At 49.7% G+C, this 18168-nt stretch overlaps 8 protein-coding genes across 8 annotated transcripts; 3 read left to right on the top strand and 5 right to left on the bottom strand.

Moving 5' to 3' along the window:
- Positions 1-1424: 1424 nt before the first annotated feature.
- On the bottom strand, positions 1425-2917 carry VC83_06298 (uncharacterized protein; the record flags this gene model as incomplete). The annotated part of the gene is made up of 2 exons (XM_024469900.1): positions 1425-2468; positions 2537-2917. 2 exons carry the CDS (start codon positions 2915-2917, stop codon positions 1425-1427), a joined length of 1425 nt encoding a protein of 474 aa, XP_024324272.1.
- A 1154-nt stretch (positions 2918-4071) lies between these two features.
- Positions 4072-4647, bottom strand: VC83_06297 (uncharacterized protein; the record flags this gene model as incomplete). The annotated part of the gene is made up of 1 exon (XM_024469899.1): positions 4072-4647. One exon carries the CDS (start codon positions 4645-4647, stop codon positions 4072-4074), a length of 576 nt encoding a protein of 191 aa, XP_024324275.1.
- Positions 4648-4940: 293 nt separating this feature from the next.
- Positions 4941-8487, top strand: VC83_06296 (uncharacterized protein). Its single transcript, XM_024469898.1, has 2 exons — positions 4941-6709; positions 6759-8487. The coding sequence occupies exons 1-2, from the start codon at positions 5340-5342 to the stop codon at positions 8452-8454; spliced, it is 3066 nt and encodes a 1021-aa protein (XP_024324274.1). The 5' UTR covers positions 4941-5339; the 3' UTR covers positions 8455-8487.
- On the bottom strand, positions 8488-10201 carry VC83_06295 (uncharacterized protein). Its single transcript, XM_024469897.1, has 2 exons — positions 9448-10201; positions 8488-9388 (listed from the first exon to the last, which is right to left on the bottom strand). Exons 1-2 carry the CDS (start codon positions 9975-9977, stop codon positions 8821-8823), a joined length of 1098 nt encoding a protein of 365 aa, XP_024324277.1. The 5' UTR covers positions 9978-10201; the 3' UTR covers positions 8488-8820.
- On the top strand, positions 10202-12974 carry VC83_06294 (uncharacterized protein; the record flags this gene model as incomplete). Its single annotated transcript, XM_024469896.1, has 1 exon — positions 10202-12974. Exon 1 carries the CDS (start codon positions 12105-12107, stop codon positions 12972-12974), a length of 870 nt encoding a protein of 289 aa, XP_024324276.1. The 5' UTR covers positions 10202-12104.
- Positions 12975-13067: 93 nt separating this feature from the next.
- Positions 13068-16245, bottom strand: NOT5 (general negative regulator of transcription subunit 5). Its single transcript, XM_024469895.1, has 3 exons — positions 15652-16245; positions 13961-15585; positions 13068-13410 (listed from the first exon to the last, which is right to left on the bottom strand). Exons 1-3 carry the CDS (start codon positions 15904-15906, stop codon positions 13350-13352), a joined length of 1941 nt encoding a protein of 646 aa, XP_024324279.1. The 5' UTR covers positions 15907-16245; the 3' UTR covers positions 13068-13349.
- A 187-nt stretch (positions 16246-16432) lies between these two features.
- DTD1 (D-tyrosyl-tRNA(Tyr) deacylase) lies at positions 16433-17063 on the top strand (the record flags this gene model as incomplete). The annotated part of the gene is made up of 4 exons (XM_024469894.1): positions 16433-16439; positions 16494-16718; positions 16768-16961; positions 17007-17063. 4 exons carry the CDS (start codon positions 16433-16435, stop codon positions 17061-17063), a joined length of 483 nt encoding a protein of 160 aa, XP_024324278.1.
- Positions 16767-18159, bottom strand: VC83_06291 (uncharacterized protein). The gene has a single exon (XM_024469893.1). It carries the CDS (start codon positions 18074-18076, stop codon positions 17459-17461), a length of 618 nt encoding a protein of 205 aa, XP_024324281.1. The 5' UTR covers positions 18077-18159; the 3' UTR covers positions 16767-17458.
- Between the last annotated feature and the right edge of the window lie 9 nt (positions 18160-18168).

The raw sequence follows: 18168 nt of genomic DNA, 5'->3' as shown, positions 1-18168 counted from the left end.
TAAAAGCAAAGCAGGAGGTGCCTCCTGATTTACTTAATCCAATTCCTGATCCCGAAAAAATTGCACAGGAGTCAGAGATTCAAGAAGAAGCCAATATTCAATTGATTTCAACAATAGGGTGGTCGGGATCACAGGTAGATGGCGACGATGAGACTGGATCTATAAGATTTAGTGGTTTGGATGAGGACATATTTACAGACAGGACAGAAGAGAATTTGGATTCAGGGTTGTTTTAAAGTAAGAATAGCGTCAATTTTATTTAATAATTTAATCACTTAATTGGTTGTATAACTTAGTTGTTTAGATAGTGGTTATATTAGATTCTACATACTAATGATATCTGGCTGGCGGAATGCAATTTCGCTTTCCGGATGCACTTCGCTTTCGCCGACCACCTGTAAGGTGGTCGGTGCGAACACCGACGATTAATGCTCTCCTTAATAGTATGCCTATACGTATGGCAGCAGTAATTGCTGCGAATGGTATGCACACAGGGTACTAGGCTTATAGTATAGTTTTATATAGGGGTTTAGGTATCTACTCTACTCATTATTCTACAGAATTGATTGTCATTATTCTACAGAATTGATTGCTCTCACACTCAAGTCCTACGCAGGGGGCCCTAGCCCGACCCACTCACAAAACGTATGAACAACACCTCCGTACTACGAAGCCCTTTCCTAGCCACATTATTAGCTACATATGTAAGACAGTGTGGGTCAGTCTAAGACCCTTTTATACGATTAATCCTCTCCAATGGTCCCGAAAAAAGGGCCGGCCCCTCTAAGGTAGTCCTGGACTGCTTTGGCGAGCATCATATGGCCCACAAATCACCCATGTAAAATTAGGCCAGCACCCTATCAAAGAGTGCCACAACCGTAAATGGGCCGTCGCCCGTAAGGTATCATCTCTGGCGCTCTTGTGCGGGATTGTTCGCGCTAAGGATCTGCAGTTAGGCCCTCCCGTACCCTCGGGGTTGTCTGATTAGAACAATGCATCAAGGTGAGTCAAGGTAAGTAAAGTACGTGGTGATGTAAAGAAATCTCAAACAGAAACGCGGGCTAAAAAATCAAAGGGAGGAAAGTGCAGATACATAATTCTGTAGTATTTCTAATTCAGTAGTTTGAGTTACGTAGTCGGTCGCGCAATAGTTGAACGTTCTGATCACTCTCAACTCGCCGATGAGTTAGTTCTTGGACTTGTACCCGTAGATCATCCTGCAAAGCTTGGACTTCTGGATCAGGTTCCGAACGTAATCGGCTTGTAGGAGGCGGCTCCGTCTTTGGGATGCTGCTGCTGACGGAAGCGAGTATTGCGACTGTTAGGTACGAGAGGATTTGTTTAGGTCTTCGATGGTGAGGCATCGATTGCCAAACCTATGCAAGCATCCAATTTCCGACGTGATTCACATATATACTCTATACTCAAGACTTGAAGGATGTGCTAACAGGTTTCCGCCCATATACAAAGTGAAAAGCAATATACAAATGGTTCTTTTTGTTGCGCAAATCACTCCTAATCTTTGCCATTAGGACTTGGGTTTCTTCGTGGCTCCATTTCAAGATGCGGGTCAGGGGAGCTAGCGTGAAAGCCTCAACACTATCACACATCTGCTCGAGTTGGTACAGCCCCAATATCTTGAGCCTTCGATCCAGCGGCCAGGGCCCAATTGGAACCTGCTCCGCATCAGCACTTGTATCCAGAGGACATAGATTGGTGACTAGAGAAAGACAAACCTGGTACACATCCTCACGCACGTCCTCAAACCCAGCATTGATGAAGCGTTGCTTGATAGTGTCAGCCATGTTAAGTTTCTTGCCGAATTTAACGGTGGCCTCGTCCACAAGCTGCTGCCACTGAAGTACAGCAGGTGCATTCAGCAACTCCGGATCATCGTCCGACTTAACCCACGCCTCATACTCCTGCATTTCCAGCCACCCCCCAGGTTTCAAATGCTGATAAATCTGGCGATATAGACGGTCCCAATCTCTGATCGATCCGCAGAGGCCCCTGCCATGAATAAAGTCAAACTCTTGCCCCGGTTGATATATCCACTCGTTCTCGATGTCGTCGACGACAAATTTGCAGTTTGCCGGCACCCACGTGGGCTGGATGGGGCTGAGATCATTCCCAGTCACGAATGCGCTGGGATATTCGTCGGCGAAGTCGATGGCCCATATACCAGTTCCTGTACCTAGGTCGAGGACACGCTGCGGATTTGGTGGGATAGACGCACGGATAAGTGGACCACCGATTATGAGTCGGAATATATGGTGGTGCAGATCCAGGCGTTCCTGCTCTCGTTCATCATTAGGAAGAAGGTACTCGCCTTCGCGAAGAGCATGGTAGCGTCGGCCATTTTCGTATTGGTAGTTTCGAATTGACGATGTGATGGATGTACTGGTGGTTGAAGCATTGGCTCCCAATGCGGAGTCTGTGTCACAGAGGTCTAATGCGTCGTCATTCGGCTGTGTCCAGTTCAGCGTTGTGTTCAGTAACAGGAGTATGGGGGAAATCTCAGGTATATAGGGCTTACATCAACCTGCAACAGGGCTGTAGGATTAGGCTCTGGAAGTTGTGCGGTGCCTTCTTGCACGGTAGCCAAATGATTCACCTCACCATCAACAACAGGTGGGGTGTGTTGCGTTTCGGTCGTTTCCTGTTCCGTCATGCTTGCGGGCCATTTCTTGAGAAACGATAATTTCGTGCAGGAGCCCACTCTTTGTTCTGTGGGGAACGACGACGACACCCTCCACCACCCCGGAATCACGACGAGCGATTTTCGCCGTGCCTCAGGCCCCAACCACCCCTGTATGGCTACCACAACATGGACCGAACCTGCACGTGACAGCCCGCTAGATAACTGAAATACAGTCCACCTCGACACAGGATTGAGCCTCACCAACGTTTTCGACATACTTGGCCTTGAAAATATCCTCAAGATATTTAACTATTTTCGCCACAGCAGACGCCATGCCGCCTGTTACCAATCAGATGCTCAATTCGCGTCGAGAGTACAACTGCGTTGGCGTATCAACGGAGCGCAAATACTATAGAGTTGAACACACTTGGGTCAAACGCAGTTTACGACCGTCGGAATGGCAAATCAACCCAATCACCGGATAACAATGAAGTCGCTGTTCTATAGCTGCGCCACGAGGGCTGACCCTTCAACTCCATACTCCCCACAAAGCAGGAACAAAAGCTCCTTCTGCTGCTTCCAACCATTCTCTGCTTTTCACACTGCACTCCTGCAATCAGAACCCGCGCGGTAAAAAAAACAAAGTGTATCTTTTCCCCAGCATAAGCCTCCTTCTTGAGGCCGATCAGCAAATTGTCCAAAGCAGGCCTGTGAACCTTGAACTTCTTCCCAGCTAGGACTTTTTGGGGGGGCAGATCCTCCGCTTCCCCAGATACTGGTAGGTTTTTGAGTTTCGTCGAATAGCGCACCTGGATTGCCCCTTTAGTCCTGCCGGGGAGAGCCGCATGGATATCTTCCCATAACAGCCATCGTCATACATCTGGCGTACCTTTGTATCATCTTCGGGTGTCCTTTGTCCTAGGACAAAGCAAGACCTAGAATTGGATTCGTGGAGATTGATCGATGATCTGAACGAATCTGGAGCTTGAATTCTAGGTAGTAAGTATCTCTGTTCCAATCCTCATGCACTTAATAAAGCCCTGCAAGGGATGTTCTTGGAAGTCTGCGCCAAGAATAGGTTTGGTATCAGATAGCGAACCGGAGCAGCTAGAGAGCCCCGAGCAGTGCAGGTTTAGGATTGGGCTGCGGCGAAAGAGGGTGTACGGTGTTTCTTACGGATGAGCGTATCGAATGCGTCAGAGGGCATGCGGCGTCGCTTTCGTTGACATGAACGTTGCGTATCCTTATTCTCACCATCTAAGCGCCCTTCGCCATCCTCGTCGCATGGTCCTGCACTATGGTGGTATCCTTGCGAGATAAGGGAGTCACTCTACGGGCTTAAGCAGTCAGGCAGAGACTGGTAGGCGCCAGCAGTTGACCGGGCTAGTGATCTGGGGCGGCCGGGAGGAGGAGGGGGTGGTATTATACCCCTATCCCATGAGCATCATCGGACAACTGTCACCAAAACCGACGTTGATGTTTTTCGAACTGTACACATTGCTACCGCTGTACCACACCTCGTACGCGCCCTTCTCCGCCGCGGAGACCTGAAATGGATGATGACGCTGTTCCAAGTATCTCGCGCAGTGGAACTCACGATGACCTGCTGTGTAGGATTCCCGCAGGATGAACGATGATCGACGACCAGCTGATTGCCAGTAATAGCGAGAGTCCCGCACCAACTCGAGCAACCCCCCGGGCAGAACTGCTGGGCAATGATGGTTGACTTGTCGGTTAGAATCGAAATAGCAGATCTCGGCCCCCTTGTCGTCTCGCGTGCCGTCGCAGTTGCTCTCGTCGATATATACCTCGAGCTTGCCGGAGCCGGCGTAGACCGGCGACTCGCTCGCGGCGTGAGAGTAAGAGGGCGATTTGTGGTTGCACTCGGAGAAAGGGCCTAAAGAACCTTCGAATCCACTAGCCTTCAGCGTAGACGTGTCTGACTCGCCCTCGAATGCGGCGATGAGCGTAAGCGCTAAAAATAAGATTGAGGCTTTTAAGAGCATGATGAGAATGTAATGTTCAAGAAATAGAGAAATATAACAAGAAACAGCACCTACTTATCTACTTATTGGCACTTCGGCGAAGGTTCCGGGCATCCCTCCGCGCTGTCATAATGATAAACACGTACTCTCCATACTTCTTCTATTATGATAACAGTACGTAGAAACTTCAGTCTATATTCCGGAGGTTTGCGTTCCTGTGATACGCAAGGGTTATGAGCGGGGTACGGGGTAAGGAGCCCCAGGTTTCGTGTCGTCTGCTCCTATGATCTCCACTTGAAGCGATCGTGATGCATCTTGGGCGGAACGTGGCTCGCTCGGCAATAGTTAGTTACTTCAACTCCACGATATAATCGCACTTATAATTGGTGATTGACCGTACTAAATATGGGTAAGGAACCTCGAACTATAGTCTCAATTGGGCCAGAGGCATAACAAATCGAAGCCCCAAAATACTCGCTTGCAAATAAGGTATGGCGCTCCTTCATGCACCTGTGCCCAATGTACAGCCTCGTGTCATGCATCTATCCTTCGGTCCATTTTCTCCGCTACACTGTCAAAGTTATTCCTGGAAAGCTTGACGACAAGTGATTGATTCCGGTACTGTTGATCGCATTGGCACGATTGTGCTTGCCACTCAATACTTGAGTACCCTGTAAACAAGCTGGACTCGGACCACTCGAGATCTTACATACATGGCAGACCCAGTTGGAGCTGGCGCTGGGATAGTTGGCGTCATTGGTCTAGCTATCCAGGTCACGCAGGTTGTGGTCCAATTTAGTATGGACTGGAAAAATGCGCCAGATGATGTTAAAGCATTTATGGCTGAATTAGGGGCTCTCAAGACCGTGTTATCAGAAACAAATGCCAATATCCTCCTTAATGCAGACTTCGAAGCAGCCTTTCAGGACCAACCGTCGGTACTACTGTCTCAGTTGGGGCCTAGTTCCCCATCAACAACAGACACAAAACGCTTGCTGGAGATCTGCAAGGGAGAGCTGGAATCGTTACTTAAAGAGCTGAAAAAGAGGGGAGAAGGTCACCAATTAGGTTGGGGGAGATTCAAAAGTGCTTTTTTGGCTCAAGATACTCGAGATTCAGTTGAAAATCTATGCCGACAATGTCAACTGTTGAACAGCATGCTCTCAATCGACGCGGCCGTACTTGGAGCAACTACGTATAAAGAAGTCAAAGAGGCAAGGAAAGAGCAGCAGGAATGGCACCAAGCTGAGGAAAAGATTTCTATGGCTATAAGAGGTGGCGTAGACGAGTCTAACTGGCGACAAGAGAATCAATTACGGAAGCACCAGGAGCAGGCCATTCTCGATTGGCTTACCCCTATAGATTACGCTCCTCAACAGAGCGATTTTATCAGTCGGCGACAAACAGGGACTGGACAGTGGCTTCTCGATTCGACAGAGTTTCAGTCATGGCTTACAACAGAAAAACAGACGTTGTTCTGTCCAGGAATTCCAGGTTCAGGGAAGACAATTCTTACGTCAATTGTGATAGAAAAGCTTATCGCCCAATTTCGCAACGATAAAAACATAGGAATTGCGTACCTCTATTGCAACTTCCGGCGCCGAGATGAGCAGAAGGTTAATGACTTATTAGCAAGTCTTCTCAAACAATTAGCTCAAGGTTTAAACCCTCTGCCAGACGCTGTAAAATCTCTCTACGCTAAACATATTAATATCCGGACGCAACCAACATTGGATGAGATCTCACAGGCTCTAGAGTCGGTTGCTACTTTGTATACAAAAGTCTTTATCATTGTTGACGCCCTCGATGAATGTTTAATTACAGGTAGTCACCGATCAGATTTTCTATCGAAGACCTTTGATGTCCAAGAAAAGAGTGGATCAAACCTGTTTATGACTTCGAGACACATACCAGAAATCACAGAAATATTTCACGGGTCTATATCGTTGGAGATTCGTGCATTGGAAAGTGATGTTCGGAGGTATGTGGATGGCCACATATCAAATCTGCCATCTTTCGTTAGACGCAGTCCCGATTTACAAGAGGAAGTTAAGACTGGGATCGTGGAAGCTGTTGATGGCATGTACGTAATTCATACTCCAGTCTCTTCAAAACACTAATTTTGCATATAGGTTCTTGCTCGCCCACCTTCATCTTGATTCTTTAATTGGAAAAAGATCACCGAAGGCTGTCCGAACTGCATTGAAATCGCTGCCCTGTGGATCTAAGGCATTTGACGATGCATATAAGGATGCCATGATTCGAATTGAAGGACAACTGTTGGATCAAAAAGACCTTGCTTGGCAGGTTCTATCATGGATCACTTGTGCTAAAAGACCATTGACAATGTCTGAACTCCAGCATGCACTTGCGATAGAACTAGGCGAATCTAGCCTCGACGAAGATAACCTTCCACAAATTGAAGATATGGTCTCAGTTTGTGCTGGATTGGTTACTGTCGACGAGGAAAGCGAAATCATTCGATTAGTTCATTATACGACACAGGAGTACTTTGAGCGAACGATGGAAACATGGTTTCCAAATCTAGAGGCTGAAATTACGAAAATCTGCGTTACATACCTCTCATTTGATACGTTTGAAAGTGGAATCTGCCAGAACGACAGGGAGTTTGAAGAACGGCAAAGGTCAAACCAACTTTACAACTACGCCTCATTTAATTGGGGTCACCACGCTCGCGAAGCTTGTACATCTATCCCAGAAGTCCACAGTTTTCTTAAAAAACGTGCTCAGATTCAGGCATCTATCCAAGTACTACTAGTTAAGAAAGCAACTTACTTGGGCGAGTCACAGTATAGCCAAGTCTTTTCAAGAGAGTTGACGGGGCTGCACTTAGCAGCACATTTCGGAGTTGAGAAAACAGTACAGCACTTGCTCGGCACTAATATTCCAGATGAGCTAGATGGATATGGCCGAACGCCGCTGTCGCGGGCTGCAGAGAATGGGCATGAAGCCGTAGTCAAGCTGCTGTTAGCGAATAACGCCGACATTAACCTAAAGGATGAACTGTATGGTCAGGCGCCCCTGGCTTGGGCTGCCAATAGCGGCCAGGAAGCTATGGTTAAGTTGCTACTAGCGAACAAGGCCGATATCGAACTGAAATGTACAAGGTATGGCTGGACGCCACTACTGTGGGCCGTAGTGCATGGGCCCGAAGCTGTAGTGAAGTTTCTACTAGAGAGCGGAGCCGAGATGAACTCACAAGATAACTCTGACCGGACAGCGCTGTCATGGGCTGCAGGGTATGGGAAAGAAGCTGTCTTCAAGCTGCTCTTGGAGAAAGGCGCTGATATCGACTTAAAGGATAAGGATACCCGCACACCACTATCATATGCTGCAGAGAAAGGACACGAAGCTATATTAAAACTACTGCTAGTAGACAGTGCTGAGGTTAACTTAAAGGATACATGGATGGAAAGGACGCCGCTAGTATGGGCCGCAGCGAATGGACATGAAGCTGTCATCAAGTTACTGGTACTACACAATGCCGAGATCGACATAGAGGACACCCATGCCCGAACGGAGCTATCGCATGCTGCAGAGAATGGGCAAGAAGCTTTAGTTAAGCTACTGCTCGCCCGCAATGCCAAGGTCAATGTAGAGGACAAATGGGAACGGACGCCGCTGCTGTATGCTGTACAGGGTGATCATGAAGCTGTAGTCAAGCTGCTGTTGAAGCAACATGCTAAAATCGACTTGAAGGATACAACTCATGAGCAGACGGCGTTGTCGTTGGCGGAAATGAAAGAGGATGAGGCTGTGATAAAGCTACTACAGATACACAAGAAGGAAGAGTGCGTAGTCTGTTAATCCGACCTACAAATAATCACCAAAACTATGCCAACATTCGCTGCTTTTGCTTGTGTCAACGTTCGCTCTCCTAACACTACAAACCCCCTGCGGTGACATCCCATCAAGACCTAGTAGCCTCTCCGCATATCTGTCGGCACCACTCATTACAGCCATCGACAATCCAACGAAAGATCAGGCAACTCCTTCCAGACAAAATAATGGAACCCTCCTCTAACTCCCGAACCTCATCTATATCAATGCCATCCCTTCATAAACACACAGTATGAGTACATCGTAACCTCGAGATCATCGTGCCCGACGAAAGCCCCCAGCAAGCCATCCAACTATAAACAACGAGCAACAGAAAAGACACTCCCCACCGTCTCACCATGTAACCATCTCTTCCGAAGCCTCTGGTTTACAGACAAGACAAGCCACCCAGTTATGCGGATTCGCCTCGTCAGGAAACCAGCCAGACTCACAATTCCCACAACCCTGCACAAACGGTTGAGAAGCCCCCGCAGCAGCCGGCTGCTCCTCTCTCGATTCCACAGCCTGCATTTTCGAATTCCTCGCTGTAATCCTCGATCTCTCACACATCTTATTGCACCCGCCACCACACTTCCACCCGCTCTCCGTCTGATTCCTCTTCAAGCACTTCGAGCATCGCCACCAGCCCGCCACGACATTCCTATCCTCGAGCCACAGCGCGACATCCCGATGCGTTTTTTTCACGAGGTCTTCGCGGTGGTACTCCCGGTAGTGCTCGCGGCAGTGGTCTTTACGATCAAAGGCTTCTTTGTGCTTGCACTTTGAGTAGTCGCAGAAGTGGCGCTCGGCGTTGCCTTTGCCGTGCACGGTGGTGAAGTGGCGCTCGAGGTCGAAGGGGCGCTTGACGGGCTTGGAAGTGCATTTGGGGACGTAGCATTTGTGGACTAGCTGTCCTTTTTCGCTGCTTTGGGTTAGATGGGGATTTCGGAAATGGAGTAAGTGGGAGTATATGGGACTTACTCGTATACTTTATCTGAGAAGCGCCTCGCAGGGAAATTCTCGGATTCTAGATACCCTGGCTGAAGAGTGTGATATGCTCCGACTTTGTCGACGTGGAAGTCATAGTACATCCACCAAGAAATATTTGGATCGCCGTCTCTCTCGATATCGAACAATGGTTTAGACATGACTTGATCTTCGAAAGAGGGGAGTGGATATTTATACAGCTGTGCTGAACCAGTGACTGAGCCGACGGGAGAATAACCCTGATGAAGAGTGTAACCGCCAGACGTCGCATGCGGAGGTGTTTGAGAAGTGAAGCTCCCGTAGGATGAGAATGAGCTGTTGCTGTCAAGTGATCCGAATGTGTCGGTGGTGTTATTGCTTGAGTATGAGTTGAGGCTGGATCCAGAGTCGTCACGTTCCATATACGGCGCGAAGTGAAGTTGATTAGACTGTTGACCTTCATATACGACACTGTTACTGGCATCCGAGACTTCTATATTCCAGAACGACTTGAATTCGTCTGGAACATTGGAATCCATGTTCATAACGATCCGTCTTTGGTTTGGTGTTTGATTGGTTGTAGATGGGGGGGGGTCTGGAGGATCAACGTTGAGATGAGATCGAGTTCCGTATTTGGTCAGGAACACCAGACATATGACTAGAATCTAGCCCTTGGAGAAATGTCAAGTGGGTCAAAGAACAAGAATTTGAAACCGGGGCTGAAGAATGGACCAATATATAGGTGTTGAAATACGTAGAATGTGAGATATAAGCCATTCTATCTTTACTGAACAAAGTTCACGCTAAAAAATGTGAAAACTAGCAACAGAGGAGGTATGGAGATAGGTAGGAAGTATACACTTATGCTGCCCTGAATGGGTGATAGACAGTCGAATATGAGGATGACGACAGCCAGTGAATTTTGTGAGGCGAACGAGGCCACACCGAATAATATGAGAAGCGCTTACTACCCAATTAAGCTATAGGAATCTAGGTAGCTTGTGGCTGGGTAATAAGGGACGGAAGGCTAAGTTACTGGGATGAACCTAGTCGTGACGGCATTGGAAAAGTCTCGTGGGTGAAGGCAGAATCCAAGATGAACCGCCTCGTTGCAGCTAACGAACGGCTAAGGCTGGGTGGGGTTGAAGGCAGAGTTGCTGACGTGACGGCGAGATTCTGAAGTTCCACAAAGGACCAAAATAGCGCTATGACTAGCTCCACGAGCTTCAGGGATCGGGAGGGGCCGTGTATCGCCTCACTTTGAGCCTTAACGACGGATGTTGGACAGGGAATGCTGATCTGGCTAGGGCTTGTAGAATATTTGACGATAGTCGACGTTCCCCCAATAGTTCACCGAACCAAGAAACGTACTCCGTGCTTGGCTTCAGTTCGAAAACCCGCGTCCAGCCCGTCGCCTTCGATAACGCCGTCGAATGTATCGAGGCCTTCTCCCGCTCAAACAGCGCGATCCATCGCGATCTCTTTGTGAGACGGACCGAACAGGGTCATGGCTAGTGCCAGCCTCGCGCCAGGGGTGGGCACGGCTCATAAAGTATGCTATATCGCTCAGCCGGGCTTGGATTTCTCTCGATGCGCGATCAGCGACGCTTCAGAGGACCAACACACCGTGAATTCGACACCGCGGCCAAATCGACAATCATAGTATCGCATCTAATGATTAAAGAAACCATTAGATATACTCCCCGATATCCCGCGCGAAATGCCCCGTAAAAAGCCTGGGTCCACCGTTTGTATCGCGGGTAAAAAGCGAGGCTGTCTAGTCTGCTCTCCAACCACGAACGAGGCTCGTGGTTGGTGTGTCGTCGGTGAGCTATTTCTGGCCTTCGCTAACATGCTTGTGGGGGGCCTAATGATGTTTCCTTTCCAACAAGCCGCAAATCTTCCAGAAGGGGGAGAATTAGAGCAATTTAGCAATGTCGGGCGGAATGTGATTCTGCGAATTCGCACCGGGTTGGAGTTCCAACAGGATATATGTCGGGGCTTCATAGACATATTTCTGAATATTGTCAGAGCAATTGCAGGGAAAGATGATCCGGGGGGGGGGGTACATGACGCGAATGTTGTCGTTGCCATAGCCAATCATCACCTGAGAATCGCCTCAAATCCATCAAAACACGCCCAACCAACTGGGACCATATCCGTTTGAATACAAGAGTCCTAATTCAGTAAATATAAATCATTTCAATATCTCCTTTGCGAAAAGTAACAATAAATCATTGCTCGAGGTCAGCTAGAGAGAGTCCGGGATACCAGCGCTTTATATTTGTCCGCAACTGTCATCCGTCCCCTCCACAATATTGGGCACAACTGCATGACGCATGAAGGAAGGGAGGACCCGACTCACAAATTCCACGATAGGCAACATTGGCTGGATACAAATAGTCCTGGGTCTATAATATATGACCATCTGGTTCGTTGTCAGACGCTTTGGGGTCCAGAGGATTTCGCCGCATTCTAGTTGCCGGATCAGCACATACGTTGCCGCGTAGCCAAGTTCGCAATTGGAAGGCGAAGCGCCAGGGAACCTACCTGTTACCTCCGTTGTTTGAGTCGCTATCATTCCGCCTACAGCGGCGAGAGGCAGGCTCATAGGACTCTCTCCCGACACAATTTCCACGCCCTCGGAACGAGTCACCTCACCAGTCCCCAAGATGTCCGCCCCCGACTCCCCAGAACAAACCTTCAGCCTCTTCACCTCCCTCCGCTACGACCCCCTCCTCCTCACCTGCGCCGCCAACACCACCCTCAGCCCCACCCCATCCCCCTTCTACATGCTCTCCCACCACCGCGACCGCATCCTCGACGCAGCGCGGCACTTCAACTGGCCCGAAGCAGTCGCGCGGTTATCCGGTCCCTCCGGGCTAGATCATTTCCTCAACACCCTGGAGGACGCGGTAGATACCACTTCTACCACCCCTAGGCGAGTTCGAGCCGTGGTTGATAGACGGGGGGAGATTACTGTGGGTAGTTTTGAAATCCCATCAAGGCCGCTGAGGAACCTTTTTCCTACGCGGTTACCGCCGCCGGGGACGGCGCCGCCGAGAGTCAATCCTCTGACGGGGGGCGCGTTATCCCTAGGCGACGGTGACTCAACCGTGCAACAAGGTCCCGGCTACGGCGAGCCCTCGCGCGACGAAACCTGGTCCGTCATGCTCGACACCATAGACACCTCCCCCTCCCCCCTCACCTCCTACAAGACCACAAGCCGCGACATGTACAACTCCGCCCGAACACGGGTAGGTATAGAATCCATGTCCGACCCTAAGGAGGTGTTGATTACGAGCACGAAGGAGGGGGAGATTATGGAGGGGAGTCTGACGACGGTGCTGTTTTGGAGGGGGGGAAAGTGGGTTACGCCGCCGGTGGAGAGTGGGGGGCAGGTTGGGACGACGAGGAGGTGGGCGCTGGCCAATGGGTTGTGTGTGGAGGAGGTGGTAAGGAGGGGGGAGGTGGTGGATGGGGACGAGTGTTGGGTTAGTAATGGAGTTAGGGGGTTTATTGCTGGGGTAATAAAGCTGTAGAAGGAGTGTAAGGTTACAAACAAATAGAAATAGAAATAGAGGCAACTTAACTTATTGACAGGGCATATATCACCCCGACAGTTTCGGGCATTCCCCCGGATCACCCATGCGTCACGGGAAGAGCATAGTAGCACAAGCCGAAACCAAACGCAAGGGGTCAAAAAATCACCATTTCAGCGACCTCGTTCAATCACCAAACGGATGCCTAATGACCCTCATCCCTATGAGCATACAAAGTTCCAGTAGTTACCTGCCATAATTCACACAGCCATGTAGAAGTATATTGCCCTGCGCCCCTTCCCCGACCGACCCCCTTTCCCAAAGCAACCTTCACAGCGTACATCATACAAAGAGTCTGATGCCCTTTCTCGATATCTATACATCGTCCTCGAGGAACTTATACGCGAATTTAAAGTCTGCTTTCCGGCGGTTCATCCTAGAGGGGGTTGTTAGCTGCCGTTATTGTGGATGACGCCCGTGCGTCGTGGGTAACGATTGTGAAATGGGCCTCCGGTTTGAGAAAGGAAAGAGCTGCTTGTATCCGGGGGTTTCAAAGGGGGTTCCAAAGAGACTGTTTTGAGATATGCAGGGATCCGAAAGACACGGTAGTCGACCTTTTGTAACCATCCAGTACTAACTGGATGCCCGAAAGGCCGGTTCCCGAAGAAATTTCATTATATGCACAGGCCTCCAAGGTTCCAGCAGAGAGCATCGATTGAGGCACGCTAAACGACACACGCCTAAATAACGTTCCGCTCTCGTGCCGTTGGAAATCCCTTGTATGACCCAAAACGAGGCACCAGCAGTATACCGGATGGTTTCTGAAACTTTCCAGTGAGACACTAGTCTTCACCGTGGTATAGCCTGGTGCAGCGGATTAGGCATTATGGCGCATATCGCATGGCTCGAAGAGGATTCGCTGCTTGTTTCTCGACATGACCGTCATGCCGGGCCCGAACACTTCTACATAACAACGGCATACGCACCAGGTGCTTTCGTAATCGAAGAATCGATACGTTCCCTGCTCAAACTCCTCGGTGATTGTCTTTGGCTCTTCGTGTCGTTGGAACCAGGTTTGGTACTGCTTGTGGAAGCGCCAGCTTTGATCCTTTAACGACTTTGCCGCTAGGTATTGTTGGTAGGTCCCTTGCTTGTAGTAGAAGACGTAGAAGAGCGTATCGGGGTCAATGCGAGAGTATAACCTTGGATCATCAAATATCGGTAACGGCTCTTGAGGGTAGTATGAAGGCGTGTTGAAGCGGTATTTGGGCTTGTAGTATCGCGGTTGCTCGGCATCCAAACCGTCGGGAAACGAAGCATTGGAAGCGGCTAACATCCGTAACGATGATTGCGAGGGTGTTATCGTCGCGCGCTTTTGTGTTACCTTGAAAGACTGAATGAGGTCCTGTAGATCAGATGGAAGGTGGAATATCGACTCGTCCTGGTCTAATAGGCCAAGCACGTTAGCTGGTCCCTTTGGAAGGCCTGCCTCTGACACATCTACGGCGGCTCCCTTGTCTGCAGAGGCGCGTGATGCTTTGCCGGACTTCGCACTCTCGACCTTGTTGATGGCCGGCGTCGGTGGCATACTGCCCGCTGCTTGCGAACTGGGCGCCGGGGATTTGCTCTGCCGCGAAACAGATCGTGCCTCGTGAGCAAGTGCTGTTACGGGTATGCTTGGCCTCTGGGCGGGTGTATGAGCAGCACTCGCAGGCTGTGAAGGTGCAGCGATCGGAGATTCCTTTGCCACATGTGACGCTGGTAGAGACGCGAGGGGAGTGTTGGAGGTAGACGGTGGAGTTGCCCCCGGTGGCGGTGGTAAAGGTGCGATTCCCACAGTATTTGCCGCGGCGGCGGCTGCGGATGCATACTTTAAGGTCTCTCCCGGCAGCCTTGTAGGCACCATGGCCGGCTTCATGTTCCCGCACCCCGATCCATTTGTGAGGTTTGAAAGTGGACTATGCAATGTCGCCAAAGCAGGGAGCGGACTTCGCAATTGCGTCGACGGTCGCCTCGCAGCTGCAAGCGGAGGTTCCGACGCTGAAGGTTTTTGTTTAGAACTGGGTATGTGATCTGTCTTTGTATGCGAATCTGGCTCGTCTTGTATCGATTGTGTGTCTTGCGACGATACTCGGTCATTGTCGTTGTTCATGCCATAGATATCCTCTTCCTCTTGTAGATTAAGCTCATCGTACATCTCATCATCCTCCATAAAGTCCTCGTTCATCCCATCGGAGACGTAGTACTTGATACTCTCCTCTAGATCGGTAACCTGGTCCGTCTCTACCGCACCGTTTTCTAACGACCGTTTTATCAGTTCCAGCTTCCCTTGATGCCACTTATGTCGTTCTGTTATACGCTCTATCTCGGCCATTCGATCCGCCTTGCTGCTTTGGTTTTTTCCCTTTTTCATGGTCGCTTGTATCGATTCGCCTTCGGCCTCTAGGGTTTCTATTTGCCTCTCCAGTTCCTCGACCGTGCCACTGAGGAATTCGCAGGCTTCTAGCTTTGCCCTCTCTTTCGGGTCTAATTTCGCTGCCGCTGATAAACCCTCTTTCGAGTATGCCTTCGTCTTCATCGCCTTCTCGACCGCCTTGAACTTCTCCATTTGCTACGTGGCCGTCAGTACCCATTACGTCAATCCGCGTGATGCCCATGTCTCTCGGGCTCAACCTACGGTCTCGATAAGCTTTCTGTGATCTAACAGCGGACCCTTGTCCTTGATATCATTGCTGGCCGCCCATGTCTTGATCTGATCTCGCAGCCGTTGCAGCTTCTTGATCTCGCGCTTGAGGTTGTCCTCGAGTTTCTCCTTTTGGGCGGCGTTGGTGGACTGCTCGATCTTCTCGTATATCGACTCGAACTCAGCGACCCCTTCCGACACCTTCTTGAAGCATTTATCCACTTCCTGCTGAAGTTTGCGTGCGGCCATGGTGAGTGTCTGAGGAAGGTTGTGGCGGTGGTGACCTGTTTAGTTGCTGTCGTGATCTCGCGGCTAGCTTTATTTGCCAATCCGAGCCCATATGTGGGACAATAATGAGGGTGGTTTCGGTGCGACACGACAAGGATGCGTGTGACAAGGTGGTTTTCGAGTTGTTGCTACTTTGATGTTGTTGTTTCTTGCGGCTCTGTAATGCTGAAGTAGCTACGGAGTATAACTTACAGGACAAACGGGTCGCTTACTGTGGTAGGTGTACTTCATCCAGCCTTGTGGGGTACATGATAGACGCGATTGCCGGGATCAGAGAATTGTCGGTCTGGGGAGAAACTACAGAAGAACAATTTGTTGGATATATATTTATTTTTAAAAGCGAGTTTGGATTATTTCACGTTCATTGTTATATTAATATTTGCCCATTATTTAAAGATCTCTTTCATGAATGGCGTGTTAGAGACTGTCGACTTTATATTGAGCCAAAGTATCACCAACAACTCCTCGTCTTAGTTGAGCCTCCAGGATGAAAGGTAAAGTGCTTTCAAGGTCTCAGGATGCCCTCGCATGCTTATAATTTCTGTCAGCCATACTGCAAAGGGTAATTTCTGCCTCTGTCACTGTTGACAGGCAAGTCGTTTCTTCTATTGGAAAGGGCATACTGGTACTTGCTGCCGTTGCTCCGGGTGACACAGAGAAGGAGGTTGATGCCCTGGCTGCCAAAGTTATCAAAATGAGGCTATGGGATGACGAAGAAACGGGCGGCAGGTGGAAGCACAATGTGCAGGATATATCTGGAGATGTTCTTTGCGGTATTTTACTATCATGAGACCCTGTCGTATATCAAACTGATCTCTGAAGTCTCCCAATTTACACTCTTGGCAAATACCAAGAAGGGTTCAAAACCAGACTTCCATGGCGCGATGGGAGGGGAGCAGGCGAAAGAACTCTACCAGCGATTTGTGTTGAAGGTAGGGGAGGGATATAATCCCGAGAAGGTGAAGGACGGCGTATTTCAAGCTATGATGGAAGTGGCTCTGATCAATGATGGACCCGTGAGTAGAGTTGCTCAGACGCTGAGCATTGCTGACAGGAAATAGGTTACCTTTGAAATGTCTGTCGAGCCTAATAAACCTGCTGAGCCTAAGAAGCCTTGAGGCATACCCCGAACTCTGGATGCTCCCTGTTTGTTTCCGTAGCATGGTTTGGGGTCACGGCGTTCGTGTTGCATATAGATATTGGGCCCAGAGTGATCAATTGCACAGAGCCCCATCCAAAATAACTACAGCTGCAACAGCAATCCATCGCAGTGTTTATGATCTTTATTCAGACATCTATTCTACAGTCGCAATATAGCGCTAAACTCCGTGGCCGCCGCCTCATGCTTCCCTTTATATTCTACAGGATCAATGAAAATTCGAGTTTGCGTAGCACTCCGAGCCACGCCCTGAGCACGAAACCTCTCCATGTCTCATTTATCGACCCGTCTCGCCCGAGCCGCGGAAACGTGCTTATTTATACACATCCGTAGCAAACCTTCGTCGTCGGCCCCTTATTCGTCGCGGTACGCAGCTTCTCTGCGCTTGACCCTATCCTCCCTGGCCATCCTCCTCTTCGGACCCCAGCGCTCCTTTATAGCCTCAATCTTTGCCTTCTCGAGAGCAACCTTCTCGGCGGTTGCCTCGCAACATATGCCGATGAAAAGGGAGGTGCAGTTGAATTTTCTCGCCAGCTTCAGTCTCGTCCACGTCTCCGGATCCGAAGATCTCAACCGTCTTATCTCCGCAAAATCCTCTTGCGTAAGATGGTACCTATGGTATCCCGCGTTCTGCTTCAGGATCGCCGGGGGCAGTTTGGCCTCTTCGTCGATGCCGAGTGTCGAATTTTTCGCAACGCTGTAGAGCTGTCGGCGTTTGTCCTCTTTGGGAAGAAACTTCAAGGGAGTGTGGAGGACCGAAGGAGCGGATGATGGCGGATTGAAGATGATGTGGTCGGTAGCAGGAGAGTCTTTCGAAAGGCCAAAGGAGGCGTCGGGCTTGACGTTTAACTTCTTCTTCATCCGGCGATAGCTGGACTCATTGCGGCGACTCGATACAGTGCCAGAGAGGAGACATTGGCCTCGCCCTGCCAGGAGGTCGAATATGGGGCGGCGTAGTACCCGGAGATCCATTGTGTTGGTCTTGGATCGAGATCGTCGTCGATGTGCTCTATTTCCCTTGGAGGATTTTGGGGACCTGTCAAATAATGTGGTCACGTGGTGTG

Source organism: Pseudogymnoascus destructans (genome assembly GCF_001641265.1).
Source record: "Pseudogymnoascus destructans isolate 20631-21 unplaced genomic scaffold scaffold_10, whole genome shotgun sequence".
Classification (NCBI taxonomy): Eukaryota; Fungi; Ascomycota; class Leotiomycetes; order Thelebolales; family Thelebolaceae; genus Pseudogymnoascus; species Pseudogymnoascus destructans.
Note: the sequence above shows the minus strand (reverse complement) of the source record. Positions and strands in the feature narration are given on the sequence as shown.